Source organism: Oxyura jamaicensis, chromosome 2 (genome assembly GCF_011077185.1).
Source record: "Oxyura jamaicensis isolate SHBP4307 breed ruddy duck chromosome 2, BPBGC_Ojam_1.0, whole genome shotgun sequence".
In the NCBI taxonomy this organism is placed as follows: domain Eukaryota; kingdom Metazoa; phylum Chordata; class Aves; order Anseriformes; family Anatidae; genus Oxyura; species Oxyura jamaicensis.
The window spans coordinates 154,579,157-154,597,107 of record NC_048894.1 but is presented as its reverse complement, the minus strand read 5'-3'; the positions used below and the strand labels follow the sequence as shown (position 1 = coordinate 154,597,107).

Sequence of the window (17,951 nt, the reverse complement as noted above, 5' to 3'; positions counted from 1 at the left end):
TATCTTTTATTATGTGCAAGCAAGACGCCTACCAGATTTCCCCCAGTTTTTAAGCATAGTAATAATTTTATTTGTCAAATTTTACATTTATGTGTGGGTGTTCATGTATTTATATATAAATATAAAAAGCCCAATTAAATCTGAGCAGAATTTCAGATTTTTTTGATGGTTTGGTTTAAATTACTGTGACTCATCAGAAGCGAGTAGTGTTCTAGCTGGTGGATACACCCAACTTTTATCTCCCTCTAAATTTATTTCTTCCTTTTACATTAAAAAGGAATTCTTTGTACTTGGCCGAGAGCATGCACTCAGGAAACAGTAAGGCTAAACTATTTGCTGTGTGCAAATAGTGCATCTAATTTGTAAGAAGTAACATAGGAGTTTACTATGATTTTAATGACTAGGTTTCCTGCTGTTTTGCTTGGAGTCACCTTAGTAAATGCTTTACTTTAGTCCACAGAAACTTACTTTGGCCAGCAGTTTGTTTTGAAATAGCAACCATTAGCCTTAGTAAGGTGATGCATGTATTTCCTGATATACATACTTCCAAAAATAATAATTTACCCAGTGAATTATATATTATAAGAAGTTCTTCATAAAATGGAATCAATAAAGCCTTAGTTAGCTTGCTCCACTCTTACATAAATCCTTCCTGACAAAGTTCTTTGGTTTCTCCTGCCCCATTCTTGCTCACCTAAATATGAATAGGAAGAAAAAATACCAAACGATTTCATGCCTTAGCTAATCATTGTGCTTCCTTAGCATTAGAAAATTCTCTGGCCATAAATTCTTTTAATTGTAGCTCAAATGTTGCATTATATACAGAGCTACATACATACAGACTGTGGGTGGACTTAGAGAATCATAGAATATCCCAAGTTGGAAGGGACCTATAAGGATCATTGAGTCCAGCTCCTGTCACCACACAGGCCTACCCAAAAATTCAGACCATATGACTAAGAGCACAGTCCAAATGCTTCTTAAACTACGACAGGCTTGGTGCCGTGACTGTGTCCCTGGGGAGCCTGTTCCAGTGCGTGACAACCCTCTCAGTGAAGAACCTCTTGCTGATACCCAGCCTGAGCCTCCCCTGTCGCAGCTTGACCCCATTCCCTCGGGTTCTATCGCTGGTCACTAAGAGAATAGATTGGCGCCTGCTCCTCCGCTCCCCCTTGTGAGGAAGCTGTACACCGTGAAGTCTCCCCTCAGCATCTTCTTTTCCAGGCTGAACAGGCCCAGTGACCTCAGCCACTCCTCATACGTCTTCCCCTCTAGGCTCTTCACCATCTTAGTAGCCCTCCTCTGGACACTCTCCAACAGTTTCATGTCCTTTTTGTACTGTGGTGCCCAGAACTGCACACAGTCCTCGAGGTGAGGCCACACCAGTGCAGAGTAGAGTGGGACAGTCACCTCCCTTGACCGACCATCAATGCTGCGCATGATGCACCCCAGGATATGGTTGGCCCTCCTGGCTACCAGGGCACACGGCTGACTTGATCGTTTTGAAGGCCTTCTCCAAAGGCCAAGACAGGCATTGGGATGTTCTGGTGCTGCTGGGTAAAATGAAATGGCTGTGAGTGACTGGAGAGGTGACGGCGGGCACTGGCACAAGGCAAGGGCCTGACGATTTCCTAGAGCTTGCCACAGGATGGTTTCAGCTCATAGCAGATGCTGGTTTTGCAGCTTAAGTATGTGTTAAGTTGGTGGAGCAAAATGAAGGGTGTTTAAACACACGGTCACTGTTTCAGATGTTAAGGCAAGCTGTTTAAGCCATCTAAGTAACAGATCCTAGGCCAGGCCCCTTTAATAGAGAAATAGTAACTTACAGAGAAGTTTCTTGTGTCCTGTTCCTTAGCTGACACGACTGTTACTACAACAATTAGCATTTTCAAATGAAAATCAAAAGGAGTAGATGTAGTTTATGCAATGGCCTAAGTGTGTAATAATGCTGGTGTGCATACCCTGTGCACGAGAAATAGGGTCTCTTGAAAAGAGCTTCGTTACAGGAATTGCAGGGTTTTAGCATCCCGAAAGAGGGGCTTCTTATCTGGTTTCCAGTTCCCGTGGTGTATAAATCCACTCCTGAATATCATCCCACTTAAACCACTTACTGTGCCTAATTCCTGATGATATCAGTGAGGCAGCATCATAGTTCTTCTCTGAGATGCTCTTTATGAGCAGATCTGGAGTTTGAAGTGGTTGCCACCCCTGTTGTGTCATTTGGCCGAAGTTTAAATTTGAATGAAAAATATACTCTGATGAAGGAGATATGCTAAGAATTCACTTAAATTATGCCTACATTTATAAATAAATAAACAAAATATATACACTTCCTGTGCAGTTCATCTATGAGACCGACTTCCAGTTGTTTATCTAGAACAAAATGAAACATAGCAGGAGCCAGCTGTCAAAACACAACAAACAGGAGAGAAGAAAATACGAAGTATATTTACCTGATTTCATTATTACGACAATTAAAAATGTTCCTAATGAAGACAATGTCAGCATACAAAAAGGCCAGGATAGCTGTGACTGATGAGGGCTGTTCACAAGCAAAACTGTGAGCAAGGATGGAAAGACAAATAAGATTTTATTGAATCACTTCTGCTTACAAAGCACAGTGCTTGCCCTGTTTGGTTATTCCTGTACTAAAAATGAAAGTGTGCCCTGTGCTCAGCTCTGAAGGAGTTTCTTGTGTAGGGCTTACATTTCCTAGTTCCATTTGAATAAATTGATAGGGGGAAAAGGTGTTCTTTGCCCAAGTTTGTAAAGTTGGTTTTTTTGGTTTTTTTTTGCATGCTGATTTTATCAAGTCAATCCAAAAAGATAATGCTGAAAAGTGCAAGGATTTTTTTAAGATTAAAAACAAGCAAGCAAGCAAACAAACGAACAAAAACACCTTTGCTTTTCTTCATGCACAAGAAGACCAAAATGAACTGTGGTGACAGTCTAAACTGATTTCCTCCCTGTCAGCACCTAGGAATTTATTGCACTGATTTCATCGACCCGTAGCATTGGTTAAATTTCTTCCCCTCCTGTGCTCCCCATTTGCGATCCATTCTTTTGATTTGAGCAGACATTTTTGTATGGCAAGAAAAATGTTCCTTGCATTGGTAGGTTTGTTTTTTTTTATTCTTTATGTATAAGCATACTTGCTTTGACAAATACATTCAGTAAACGTTTCAGCTCCATGATACTTGTTTTACCTTGAAAATGCGTAGATTTATTTCTTTCACAGATTTTTCTCTGGGGTTTTCTCAAACTGGCTCAGGAATATATGACTAAAACAGAAAGGGACGTTATGATTCCCAGCCTTGCAGTGCTGGATATCCTAACGAGGAGCTCCAGGAGCAGCTGCCCTCTCACCCAATGTCTCCCTTTGGAGAACAGGCTTACTGCGTAGCAAGTGGTGTGGCCTTCTTGATGCACAGTAATTTTAGTGAATACTTAGTATTTGGGAGAGGAATTAAACCAAAAAGGAGTCAGGTGAGGTCTGTTTTCAGCAGCATTTCTAAACTTTATGTGTGGAATAAACTTTATTTATCAGCATGGAATGGCAGAAAACTAAGTACTATTAATTTTAACCAGGTAACCGGTAGGCTCCTAGAAAAGAATTGCAACTTCTTTTTGAACTTAAAATTGACTCTTTACCAAAATGAACTTTTTCTGTAGCTAGACTGAAGTTGCAGTATGTTTAAGACAAAGCATTCTTGATTTAATATAGCAGAATAATTGCACAAGCAGTAAGCAGTGGGTCGTAAACACAAAGTTTCAAACACAGGAGACAAGTTGATCTGAATATCACTAGTCATTGGGGCATGATGAATTCAACCCACCTCTGTTATTTCAAAGAGTGCTTTGTAAGAAATAGGCTGGTCAGGTTTCCATCAGCTTCTGCCACCCATGTGCTGGTGTAGGAGTGACAACACTGCTACGCTTCAGGCTTGAATTAGCCTTGTAGCCTGAGCAGATGGGTCAAGAGTTGAAGCATCTCTTCCCTTTGAGACAGCTTGCATTGCTTCCAGCGACTCTATACCTGTTCTTCACTTTCACTGCAGTGTATCGTGTTCCTTCATTTTTATTTCAGTACCTTTTCAGTAGCCTCTTAAAATAGCTGTAGTATTTCTTCTTTTATTTGTGCATGTCGAAAGCTTTGTTAATTAAGTTACCCTTAGGTTTGTGCGCATGAAATTCAACGTGCAGCCTCCAGATTGGACAGTGAACACACTTAATGCAGCTCTAAAACATCCTTCACATCATCCCTCAAGCTCCAGCCACAAAAAAAAAAAAAAAAAAAAAGAGTGTAAGACAGTGCCTTTTGCGTAAATACTGGTGCTTTGGTGGTTCATAGACTTCCAGACTCTATTAATAAAGTGTCAAATGTTTTTTTAATAAAATGGGCCGTAGTTCTGCCTTTCACTGGGCTTCGCTCTTGAGGGGTGGCTGTGAGGGAGTCTTCATTTGACTGGCTTTTTACACCACCTCTCCTAATTTCTGAGATTAGGAGAGAGGGAAAGGATGAAAGCAGAGAAGAGTGTACGGATACCAGAAGTAAGAGGAACAACTATCCTCAGGTTCTTAGCATCTTGTTTCCTTCTTTCTCACCTTGTGAAATCCATTTTGTATGCTCTCAGAAATCTCTCTCGTCCTGATAAGTTCTTTGCTAATTCAATGAAGTGTGATGACAAGGAAAGGGGAACTGTGCTGAATATCTCTTGGCAAGTCAGGTCTGCACTGGACATAAAACTCCAGTGACTGATCCCATTTTATAATACGTGTCAGTGGGACAGAGAACTGTGCTTTTCCTTGTTCTGTGTCACCGTGGTATGTGAAATACCTGTTTTGTGTGAAGGTCTCCCTGGGTCTAGAAAGTCAGTACATCCACGTTTCAGTCTGGTGACTGCCACTAAAGTCAGAACTACAGCACCTTCTAGGAAAACTTAGAGGAGCTTGCAAAAGTGCATTCATTACATGTCTCGGATGGATGGTGTCTGCATTGTGAATGGGAGGTGTATTTAGCTGGCAAAAGTGTTATTTTTCTAATAGATTGTAATCTCACTTTTAGAAGGTGAAATGAAAATAGCTTATTGCTGTAGAAAGGAATTTGTAGGAAAATAACAAATGTGCTTTAAAGTTCCATAAACATTTGTATATCCATTTTGCGTATAGAGAACTGTAACGTAAACCTTTATTTTTATGTTCATTCATTGTAGATGTTCTCTCCGGTCTCTTTTCTTTTATTTCCAAATAATTTGTTTCTGTTTTTCTCTTTTCTTTTCTTGCCTCTTTGTAAAGGAGTCAATCACTGTCAGCATAAAGTAAAGAAAGCTAGGCGCTTTCTCCCTTTCGTCTTCTGTTCCCATGAGCCGCCGCCTAAGGGTACTGCACTGCTCTTTGTATAGGCTGCCTTATTAACCCAAAAGCTGAAATACTAACTCAGTTACTGTTGTTTTCTTTTTTTTTTTCTTTACTACTTTAGCCTCAGGCAAACAGAGTTCCAAGAATAATTTCATTAAATTTCTGCTACCCCTTCATCTCCTGTTGAATTGGATTTTCCTGCAGTCGCAAACCTGCTGGTCTCCATTTTAGTAGGGGACTTTGTTTTAAACATTGTATGCTACACTGCCAAACGTACTCATATTTTCATTTGTATAGCTATGCAGGCCCCGTTATGCCCTTGGTGGGTTTTGCTGATGTATTTTTCCTTCATTCTTGGAGCCCTGATACAGCATGCTCATGAATGAAATAGAACAACAACAAAAAGCATCGGCTAAGATCACTTTGACTTAAATGCTGAGTACAGCGATGCTTGTGGCTGCATACTGGTTCAGCACTTGGGCTGGGCTGGTTTGGCTTCCTTAGGGGTAAGAAGAACCAGAGTAAAGAGTGCATTTCTTTTACGATATTTTCCTTTTCTTTATAGATAATGTCTAAAGTACATCAGCTTGTGCTGCGGGTGTTGGCGTGGAGTAGTGTCATTACCAGAAATGCAGGCTGTGGTGCTCATTTGCATAACTGCACTATGCTCTGTATAATTAATACTTAAATTGGAGGGTGTTTCTTATGTCTTAGCGATAGCACAGGAGTGTCCTTCCTTGGAAAGTGTCAGCACCAACTCTAGTTACCAGCAGTCCCACGTTTATGTGCAAAGCCAAATTGAACTGGTTCATCTGGCCGGAGGAGATCTATTTTGTAGCAAAATTTTGAATTATAGCAAAATTTGTAATTTCTTAACAATACCTTAGGAGTACTAGTTCCACTCCGGGATTTAATTTTTGTGTAATTTTGTGTTTGAAAGCCATTGACTCTGTTTCATCGTACAAGCTTCTCAGGACATATCTTTATCCCTTGGGTTTTAGGTGAGAAGTCTTAAATTCCACTACTTTTCTGGTTTCTCTTGAGTCAGGTATATAAGATAACTGCAGTCTGAATACTTTTGGATTACTCATGAATTTAATAGTATATTTTCCCCTCCCCTTCTCTGTCCCTTCTCTCTCCCCCTCTGTTTTTCTCTCTCCTTGCATGCCACCTGGATCTGCAGATGAAATTAGTGGGGACGGTAATATGTTTTCTAGTCTGTGTGTTACTAATATGCAATATGCAACTCTCACATCCACATACCACTCAATGCGCATTTCAGTAATCAATTTTATACACGTTTTAGTATTAAAAAGCAGTTCTGCATTGGACACTAGCCAACGAATACTGTACTTTACGGGCTGTGCAACTAACACTTTCTGCTAAACTGGAAACGAAAAAGGAAAACCTGTTCCAAACACGCAGGGATGTGGCATTGCATGCATTTGGAAGGGGAGCTCTAGCATGATCCAAAGAAAGTTTCTAGGTTTTCAAGAGGGTCCATTCAGTTTGATTTAAATGGTAATATCACAGATTGGGTTTGGTCAATGAGGGAGTTCAATGGCTGTAATACACCAGGGGAAATGAATCCTCTAAGTGATGCTTTAAAGGCATGGTAGCATCAAAGTGCTCGGTAGTCCGCTACTGCTCCTTGCATCAAAGAAGCTATACATGAGGGATGGATTTAGATTGAATCTATGAAATATTAATCAGGTTTCAGCTACTCAATCTACTAATTTTAAAGAGAAATTTAATATTTTCCTTCAAAAGTGTGAAACCATTGTTATAAAATATTATCCTCTCTAAACATTTGAAGTCTTTTTTTCCTGGAAATGCCAACTTGCTATCACCCTCTGAAAACAAGTTTGGTTTTTAGCAACAACAAAAAAAAGATTTTAGCTATTTTTCTAAAGGATTTTATCTGATGTTGGAAAAAAAAAATCAAACTGATAGACTGATGTGTGTGTCTTTATTCTTATAAGTAGGAGGTACTGCTTTTTATGTTCTTTTAATTTGCAAAATAAGGCAATGAGAAGAAATAGAGATAATGTCTTGTGACCTTCCTCTTAGTAAACTGTCAAGGGGGTGTGTATTCTCATCTGCTTTCTCTCTTTCAGATATAAATTGTGTTAAGATAATACTAGTTATTAGAAATAGTAATGTGTTTCTTAAAAAAAAAAAAATGAAAAAAAAAAGCTTTATTTCTGTCATAAATTGGGAAATTGTATTTCAGATACTAACCTTGCATTGATTTTTATTGGTGTTTACCTTTTAAAAAATATGGGCTCTGAAAACAGAATAAAAAGTCACGATGAAAGGGAATTTCAAATAGGGAGCTAAAATAAAGGATGAGCTATTATGGATGTAATACACTGATTTTTTTCTACTTTTTAATAAATACATTCAGATTTAGTAAGGTTTGACTTGGCTCACCCCCATATATCACTGACACTGTGTTTGTCCAAAAGTGGCCTGCTCATTTCTTTCATCTGCAATAATCCAAGCCAGAAGAGCCTTGTCCAGCTGGGTTTTGCTGGATTCTGGACCATCTCTTGGCAGACGTGGTCGTGGTCTTAGCAGGCTTGGTTATCATCTCTTACCGAGTGACTGCAGTTGTGGGATAAAGCAGCAAGAGAGGGAGGTTGGTTACCCTTGGTGCAGAGCGCTTGGAGCACATCACCTGGATTGAATTTTCCTCTAATTCCAAGAAACGATGCCAGACCTTGATTGCAATTATTTTTAGAATTCTCGTTATATATTCCCCTCCAGAGTGGTAAACGCATAACAAGAAATATTTAGTTAATTGCATACATTTTATTTATTTGGATTGGCTATGAAGAGCCTTTTTGTTTCAGGACAGTTTGGGGCAATGTCTCAAAACCATGTAAAGCTCTCTGCAGTGTTCTCTTAATGCTTTTATTATGAATAAGCTTCATTAATTTACACTAGGGAGATTAACAAGCCAAGTCATTTATCATATTTTATAAGCACTGTCCCATAATCTAGTGTAACAAATGTTTTCTTTTTCTAAAGAAGTGTGGCACCACTTTTGCTTCTAGGCTTTTAAAATTCTTCTTGAAGATGTTTGTATATTTCATTCAGCCCCTTTTTTATACATAAACGAAGAATTCTTTGGTATCGTCCTCAAATAACAGCTTGTAGCAGTAGTAGAAAGTTAAAAACAACTTGAACAATATTGCAAGGAAGCAGAGTGATCTATCCCCGTTACAGTGGTGTAACACGAACAATTTCTTTCAAACGGATGCTTTTCAGATCAAGCAGGAGCTTTTCTGCAAGAACATTAGTTTATATTAGGAGGAAAAAACATACCAAGAGATCAGTGCCTCTGGGGTATGCTGCCTGTTTAGACTTGTGTGCTGTCTTGAGATTTCATTGAATTTTCATTAGGTGGCTCTGTTTTGCAGTGTCCTAAATAGAAATTGCCTAGCACAAATTTAAATTGGCATAAAAATTCCTGTTTCTGTTTTTACAAGACATGGTACAGGTGTTTGACAGAAAAACCGCTTTAATTTTATTTTAGTAGTACGAAGTTAGGATCATAAATCTCCGTTTAATTCTACATTTAATTACTGAAGTGTGTTGATCTTCAGAGGTTATAGGAACCTCTAGTTCCCTCGTTTTTGAGTATTTAGTTTGTCTGAAAACTTGTTTTCTTGTTTCTGTACCTGTATAGTATGTAGGAGCCTTGCTCTGGTTTCAGAACTGGATGGCTTAATTTGGTTGAACTGAGGGCTGCTGCCAAAAGGGATCATCCAAACTTTGCTTTGTCACCTTCACCATTCAGAAACGTTATCTTTAGAAACGATGCAAAGGACATGTAGGAACGTACATATGCTCCAGGGCAGAAAGGGAAAAAAGGGGAGCGAATCACGCCTTTCAGAGGCAGCCCAATACACGATCACCTGAAACCAACCATGAAAACCTCAGACTGGACTTGAAATTGCTCGATTTCGAGAATTTCTTTGCATTTAAAATTGGTGAACAGAATGTGCTTGGCAGTGAGTCAGTATCTCACTGCTGTGGATTGCTTTTGTAACCCCTGGAAGAGTTTCTAACCGTTAGGAAATGACCTCCACTTACTGGAAGCTCTTCAGAGCAAGAGAGAAGGACCTTCAGACAGGGCTTGACACCATTCAGACCATTTTGAGACCTGATGATGTAAAAGCCCTAAGTCTTAAACAGAGGAAGAAATACACTGTCATTTTCCTGAAAACTTTGAGAACTGGACGTTTTCAAAAGCAGTCCATGAGATGCCTGTTCTTGACAGCAAAAGTGATGGTGAAATTTCTGCTAAACAAAGGAAATTGAGAGTAATACTAGAAAAATGGGTCTGAGGTGACCTAAAATACCTCTAAGCTCCAAGAGACGCTACAGAAAATTGCTCACCTTGCCACATTGACAGCGGGTAGATGCTGCCGTGGAACATCTTTATTGGCTGTTTTGCTTATTTGACACCAACTACTAGCAAGCTACTATTCACATTTTATTGAAGATGAAGCAATTTAATCCATTAATAATGTTTTATCTTTTCTGTGGTGGGATTCGCTGTTAAAAAGGTTTTCTTCCGAAGTCAACAGTTGAGACTGGTTTCAATTACAGAACTTAGACTGTTCTGAATCCAAATGAATCTTCCTTTTATTCCTTGTTGAATGCATCTATGTGACGTGGTATAATTGGCAGGGGTCATTACCATACCATAAATTATGCATGAGCAAGTTTTATTCACGCTATTGTGAATGCGTCCCGGCGCTGTTGAAGGGGGGGAGGGGGGGGGTTGTTGCATATCACCCTTGATAAATTGGAGATACTCTTTTGGAGAACTGTTTTCACCTGCTTTTCCCGAAATTCTTCGATTCCTCCCTTTACAGAAACAGATGACTATGCAGAGATTATAGATGAAGAAGATACTTACACAATGCCATCAAGTAAGTATGGGACTTAACGGGAACTTTCTGTTTGGCAGCTTCCTTGGTTTAGCAAGGAGTGAATCTTAGATTTCAGGCTTAATGTGTGTGCAAAGAAAATATTCTCCATGATGTTCTAAAAGCTCAGATTTGGTGTCTTTGAAGTTCAGGTTATGAAGCAAACAAAAACAAGTTCTTCAATGTTTTTTGCTGATGCCAGTGACTTCACAGAGAACTTCCTTTTATGTCTCAAAATACAGCATTTTTTATGGTGATGCTGACCACAGTGCACGCAGAAAGAATGGATAAGATTTGTTTAATAAGGGCAAGGAATTTGGAAAGCTGCTGCATATTGCTCTGTAACTGCATCTCATCCTTGCTCTATGTCAGACTTGCTGCTCTCTCTAATTCCTTGGTAGAAGAAAGTTGTCTGTACCACATGCAATTCTGTTAAAGATGAAAGACTCGGGGAACAAAAATAAAAAAGTTCTTCTGAGTCTTCATCTTTGAAAGCAAAAAAGATCATGCATTAGTCGCTGCAAGGATTTTCTTATAGCGTATTTGAATTAAGATATAATCTTAAACAGTCAGAATTTAACGTGAAATTCCAGAATGCTGATTTTAACAGTTGAGTGCACAGCTTAGAGTTGCATTTTGGCAGCCTAGGATTTCTCTAGAAGGAGGCAATGGGTTGGTGCTCAGACTTGCAAAAATGTCAGGTTTGGCTAGTGTAAAAGGGGAGGGGGGTGCTGAGCTAGTACCGTGTTCTGCTGAAGAATGATGAATATATGCAAGGATTTCTACAGGTTTCCATGTGGCAGGAATGCTCCATTATCACTTGGGTGTTCGCAATATAGCATACTGCTGTGGAAAATATTTGAAAAGCAAGAATATATGTTTTCCAGAAATAAACAATGTGTTTTGAATGTCTTGCAGTAAGTCACTACATGATTCTGCTAAAATAATTGCAGGAGCAAAAAAGTACTATGACAGCTTTATTTTTTATGAACGTATTAACTCTGTATGATTTTTTTAAAAATCTTTTCATTTCAACTCTCTTGGAAGTAATTACTTGTGGTCCCAGCCCTGAATGATGCTAAACACTTAAGTATGCCTTCAATTCAAAGCCCGTAAGATGGGCTGTTCGAAAGAAATTCGTGAAGTGAAGCGCTTTGCTTGGATTGAAGTGGGTTCAAGTGTTCAGCTCTCACAGGACTGAGGCAGTAAGATCACAAGAACAGACCCGTGACTTCTGCTAATGTAAACTTAAAATTGCATCAGTATATTTCTTTTTTTTTTATGTTAAAAAAAAATGTTTGTCCTTGCTTTGATTTCAAGAAGCTATATCTAAGTAAGCATTTGATTTTTCTCTTAATTGCACTGCAGAAAGCTATGGAATAGATGAAGGTAACAGGAGACCCTTTCCCCATCCCCGTATGCTTGCAATTTGGAATGATGTGGAATTTTTAAGTTTACTATTCACTTTCATTTAATAAACATTTATTTATAGTTAAACCAGCTAGCTTTGGGATTTTAAAGAGGAAAATGCAGTACTTAAAACAAGAAATGAAAAAGGCATTTATCACTGTATTATCCAGCTCTAGGTGACGTGATTTCTGTAGTGTTAATGAAGACAAAATAATCAGTCATGATGTCCTAAGCTGGTAGATTATATATTTTTTTTCTCTGAATAAAATAAGGAGAGGTGAAAACATATACTGTACATGCTTTTCTGCTATTCCTGAAATATTTTTCCATGTCTGCTAGAAATTAAATTGCAAATGAAGTAATTCAGTTGCAATTGATTAAATGTTTTGCTGAAGTACCGAGACATTTTCATCAGAAATATTCTCAGTCTATTAAACAATGGAGTTAACAAAATTGCATAAGTTGCAAAGCATTATATCAATTTTACTCCAATTACACACTGATGGTGGTGTAGCGCACTCAAAATTTTGCTCTTCCATTTTATCTTTGTTTGCCACGCTCTTGTTTCTGTATTTTTTTCTTGCAGTTACCTCTTTAAAAATTCTCCTGGCTCATTTGATGGTTCCAAGATCTAAAATATCACATAGTGGAGTTCTCTTAAACATATACAGGCACGTGGGCTAAGGCTGAATTTATTATCATCTGTATTGCCCTAGGCTGTTTGTGTTCTTTGTGTTTTACTAGCTGTAATTAAGAAAGAATTAATTATGTCTATTGCAATGAAATAAATAATGCAAAATAGTTCGTTAACAAATTAGATTTCACAATTCCCTTTTCATTGCTTTGATTCAAACATTTGTTTAAGAGGTTTCCACTGTGTATATGGCATTTTTATAGGTTGGTGTGCAGCAAATGTTAATCTTAGTTATTCATATGTGAGACATTTGAGTGACTTACTTTGAGTTTGGTATCTTGTGGACTGTTTTCATTTGCTCTGCATTGGAGATCTGATGTTTTAAGTACATTATATTCTTGTAGCCAGAGATTATGAAATTCAAAGGGAGAGAATTGAGCTGGGGCGCTGCATTGGTGAAGGACAATTTGGAGATGTACATCAAGGAGTTTACATGAGTCCGGTAAGCCTTACTTCTGAAGTAACTTAACAGACAAACAAAAAGTTCCTAGTTTAAATAAAGAAATGTATGCCTCATATCCCTTGGAGTGTGTTTTCCAGAACAAGTACATGTTGACTCTGTGGTTTATCAGAATAATCAGCCTGTAGTGCATATTTTTCAGTTTTCAGGTATGTAAAAAAGGAGCTCCAGAGTTGCTTCTCTGCTCCAATATGCCTATTTTTTTTTTACAGATAAGGAAACTAATCAAAAATGCCAACTAAATTATTCAGGTCCTTAGCAAAGCCACTGGCAGAGTGATACACTTCTTTGAGTGTGTCCAAGCATGGTAAGCATGCACATACCTCTGGCCATACTCCACTGTCAAGTATTCAGTGCTCTATAACTTTTTCAGAAGTTGAAAACAGTATCAAAAGGTATGAAACCTGAGCTGGATTTAGGTTCAGGATTCGGTGCAGAAGCTGCCATTTGTGTCAAGATAAGGTAATCTAACTTAATCTAACTGTGATGAAATACAGAGGAGAAATTGTAGTCTGTTATGCTGGAAAGGCAGTAGCCTACAACAGAGGGACAGTAACATTGAAAAATGTCTGTCTTGGCAGTAAGCATCTCTCTCTCTTGCTCTCTAGTTTATATGTTAATAAATTTACTATTTTTTTCTTGAAAGAAAATGCTGTCCATCTCCATTCTTTTTATTGTCTAGGAAAAAATTGGTTTTGTTAAATTAAATTTTTGCCACATACAAGGAACTTGATTATATAAAGGGAAAACAGTAAGGTATCATTACATTTTTATGTAGTAGTCATTGACTGAAACGTAAACTTCTGGAAGAAATGGTATAGCAGGTATAAGATCAGTTGCTATAACATAATAGCCTTCCCATCTTCGTATGTATTCAGGTCACATATAAAAATATGGGGGTGATTTCTGGCATCTCGTTCTGTTAGCTCAAATTCTAATCTGAAAATCTTATTTATCCCAGTTCATTGGACTTGTAAAGTTCCTACTCTGTTGATTGTGCAGCATCCACATCTTTTTACTAAGTATTCCTGAAATACCACAACTAGCCTGCATTTATAGCATGCTGAATGAAAAATGTATGCATACATATACATACAGGATCCTGTTGCTCACATGTAAGCTGTTCAAATAAGATCGTCTTTAAAGGCTTATTTGCTCTGGAATTAAGCCAAAGGTGTCATTTAAAATGGCAATGTTTGCTGCTCGCTTAACGATCTGGTACCTGTCTGTTAGATCCTCACTGTTTTGGCTCCGTATCCAAAAATAAAGCATCAGCAAAACCCTGATAAGACTCCTCTTTCTGTATGTTACTGTGCTGCATATCTGGAGTCTTTGGTGGCTTCAGGCACTAAAACTCTTCCTTTTGATGTTACGACTGATATATAAGACGTTGAAAAACTCTCTCTGTAGCCGCAGGAGGGAGGGATTGGTCTGGCAGGGCTCCAGATGGCTCTTCCAACCTTGATTGTTGAATCCTGATTTCAGAAGGGAATAAAATCTTCATTTACCACCAGTTTTTCAGTCAGCTTATGGGCACGTTTATGTGTGAGAGAAGATTTTTGAGCAACATTTTCATGCAAAGGCAACCTGAAGAACTATGTTGTAACTGACTCTTAGCAAATGGACATGAAGCCTACAAACTATAAATATTATTCTAATTCTGGTAACACTTGTGTATAAAAATGGATTTAAAATAGGACGAGGATGTGCAGACACAGGACAGTTCTGTGAGTGCTGGGCTCTCACAGGCCTTAAAAACCAGGTGAGGACATGTGTCTACCCTGTGCCCCTTTGGGGAAAAGGTGATGTGTAATGTTCCCATTAGAATCATAGAATCATCAAGACTGGAAAAGACCTCCAAGATCATCTGGCCCAACCATCCCCCTACCACCAATGTCACCCACTAAACCATGTCCTCAAGCACCAGGTCCAACCTTTCCTTGAACACCCCCAGGGATGGTGACTCCAATTGGTGACACAATTCCCAGTTTGAAGGAAGTCATCAGGCCTGGATCAGGATTAATTTTAAAACACTTCAGCTGCTTTCAATCCATGAAGAATTCATCAGAGTGACTTCTTAGCACGGCGTGGGGCAGTGGGGACGTGCCGTGTTGCTGTGTTGGAGGAGCTTGAGCTACCTGTGGTGGAGCAGCTTCTGCTGGGCCCCTGCAGAGCTATTTTTGTGAGAGCTAGGAATACACGAGCTTTCCAGCTTGTAATGCAGGTTACTCACTTGATAAATCAAGATTCAAACTTTTAAAATACCATTTTCTAAGTAAATCACAGTGTTTTGAATTCTACTGAAGCTCAAATGCCTAAAGCTTCTTTACAAAACAAAAGGCACTTACAGCTTCTCGATGCTGTCGGGGACTTAGAAAAGGAGTGTTTGTAGAAGACACCAAAGGAAGAGAAGATGAAAGATGCCGCCTGAGCCAGGAGGCCTCCTTTGGGCTTTCTTAGAGCTTCTCATTTTTCTGTATTCAGAGGATAAGCAATCAGATGCTGAAATCTGTTTCTGATTTTGAATACATGTGTTGTGTTAAATCAGTTTTAAGCACTCGATGTAACTGATTGTAAAGCTAATTTATAAAATATTTCACTTCCCTTTGTAGTTTGAGCTCAGTTGAAAAGTCCAATTAGTATGCATCCTGTTAGCAATCTGCTTAATAGGAAGGATTTGAGTCAGTCAGAATTACAGCCAGCCTTTGCACTGCACAGCCACAAACGGTCCTTTATTTGGCTTTCCAAGTTGCTTGCTTGCAGAAGCCAAGTGTGTTTTTCAAGCATGTATCTACTTGTTTTCCTTTGCTTTTGCTAAATATACTCAGAGTTTACTGTCCTCAGTAGCCCTGGAACACTTGTAGTACTACTCACTTAAATCAGTCGTCTTTTATCACAATTTTTGTTTGAATTAATATACTTTAAATCAGATTAATTTTTCCAAGGCTTATTAGATGTAAATGTACACTAAGTGTCTTGCTTACAGTAATATTTTATCACTGATGTTTGCAAAATTAATTTCTTAACTAAAGTGCTAGAATTTTACAGGACTTAGCTTTTGGTGGGCTGTATTTCAGTTGTTTCTAATTAATGTGTTTCAGGAAAATCCGGCTATGGCTGTTGCAATCAAAACTTGTAAAAACTGCACCTCAGACAGCGTTAGAGAAAAATTCTTACAAGAAGCCTGTGAGTATTGAATTATTTCTTTTGGGGTAGCTTCTGTAAATGGTCCTTGGAAAGATTTTGCAGCCATCTGTGCCAGAAACTTCTGATACTAATACTAATTTGAATGTTTTGTTAACGTACAACATGAGCTTTGTCCTCTCCTGCAGTATGTGCCAGGAAGACTGCTTTATTTCCTGGCATTGCCCATGTGTATGATTATATGTGGATTATTTGATTTTCCAGGTTGAACAGTGATATCTGACTCCTGGAAGACTTCAGAAACAGTTTTGCAATGTCAGAGATCTGATCTTCTATTTTTTTTCTCCTCAGTGAATTTTTAAAATAAAATCAGGTAGCATTTGTTTCAGTGTATCGCACTACCTTTAGAAGGTCAGGTTGTTGTTCTTGTTAACAAAGTTGCTAAAATGTTAGGTCTAATACTTACCTGGTTTGAAATTTCAGAATTAAAAATTCTAGTAGAATAAACAAATTTTCTAAATAATTGCCCACAGATATTGCGTTCCCAAAACATATCTTTCATATATGAGGAAGGCTTTTTGTAGAGAACACCAACAGAAAACTTTTGTAAGAATATTGTAGCTGCTGATTTCCATAATGTTTGGTTTTGTAAGCAAATTATGGTATGAGACACAGACCTTAATTTTTGCCTATTATCCTCCACTATTATGTATCTATAAATCTTGTAAAGGTATTGTGTTATGACAATAAATTAATTGGGTATGGCCAGATGTTATTGTATTCTCTTACCCAGTAGTAGGCTTTTGTTTCAGGATTTGTTAATTGTTGAGAAAAAGCATTCATAGCTAATGGCTTATTACTTTTGAATGTCAGATTTTTCTTAAATTACTATAATTCTTTCAACTACGTATCTAGCTGTTGGAAAAGTAAATACCATTGTTTATAGTAATAACATAGCAGTCAAAGGTAGGCTGCTGTCTCTTAACAGCATAGAAAATAATTGCTCATTGAATACTGCTTATTAGACCTTGATCTCAACAGATCAGGGAATACCAGCAGAGTAGACAGGTAAATAGTGCTTTTCAATTTTGTTTTAATCATTTTTCTTCCTTTTTTTATTCTAATTCCATCCATTCCCTTTCTCTTGTTTGTGTTCAGATTGCAAACTCTGAGAAGACACTGCCACTTTTTAAGAGCACTCAGAAAAAGCCCAAATCCAACATCTAGCCAGAGTTTCACTATTTCACTACAGAGCTTCATGCATTTGTTTTTCCTTTAATAACACGTACATATGTAAACCCTGCAGATTCAGAACTTCTAAGTACGACATAAAGACAGTTCTGGTAGTTTGGGGGTTTTAGTTGTTCACAGTGGATTTTCCAGTGCTGAAAAGATCTTCCACTGATTTTGCTAAATTGTTCCTTTCTGCAAGTGGTTCATTCCTTCTGGAAAGGGAATCTTCCTCTTGGCTCTAGAATCTTGATGGCAAAATGAATTTGTGAGTTTATCCGGTAGCACTGATTGAATTAGTCTCTCAGATACATTTTCCAACAATGTAATATATTATGCTTAAAACTTAAGACCGTAAGAAGAATAGAAATATGTATGTTGATTTCCTCTCCATCACTTTGTCTTCCCACTTCATTTCTACATCAAAGAAGCGATATTTTCATGTTGTAAAACATACTGCAAATTTCATTGAGATAGATTAGTATAAGAGAGCCCTAAAGGTAAATAATTGGTGTTTTTTCAGAATATACACTTTATTTAACAAGATTTTAATATGGAAATAGGGTTCAGATAAACTTCCCTCTGAAATTCCTTTTACTTCAAAAGGGAGGAGGGGAGTTCAATGATTTAGGAACCTAGTCTCAATTCAATGTGGTGTTTTACCAGTTTTTATTGCCCAGTTGGTATGTCACAGCACGTTCTTTATTCCTGT

General features: G+C 38.0%; 1 protein-coding gene across 14 annotated transcripts in view; it reads left to right on the top strand.

Moving 5' to 3' along the window:
- PTK2 (protein tyrosine kinase 2) overlaps nt 1-17,951 on the top strand; it is a 197,262-nt gene that overhangs the window by 141,723 nt on the left and 37,588 nt on the right. For 6 of the 14 annotated variants that reach the window (XM_035318405.1, XM_035318391.1, XM_035318397.1 and 3 more), the window contains 6 exons: nt 5,296-5,379; nt 6,542-6,559; nt 10,248-10,304; nt 11,670-11,690; nt 12,750-12,847; nt 15,967-16,051. In XM_035318405.1, the coding sequence (XP_035174296.1) occupies nt 5,296-5,379; nt 6,542-6,559; nt 10,248-10,304; nt 11,670-11,690; nt 12,750-12,847; nt 15,967-16,051 (363 nt within the window). The remainder of the gene's footprint in view (nt 1-5,295; nt 5,380-6,541; nt 6,560-10,247; nt 10,305-11,669; nt 11,691-12,749; nt 12,848-15,966; nt 16,052-17,951) is intronic. The other 8 variants (XM_035318395.1, XM_035318393.1, XM_035318400.1 and 5 more) reach the window with 5 other exon arrangements.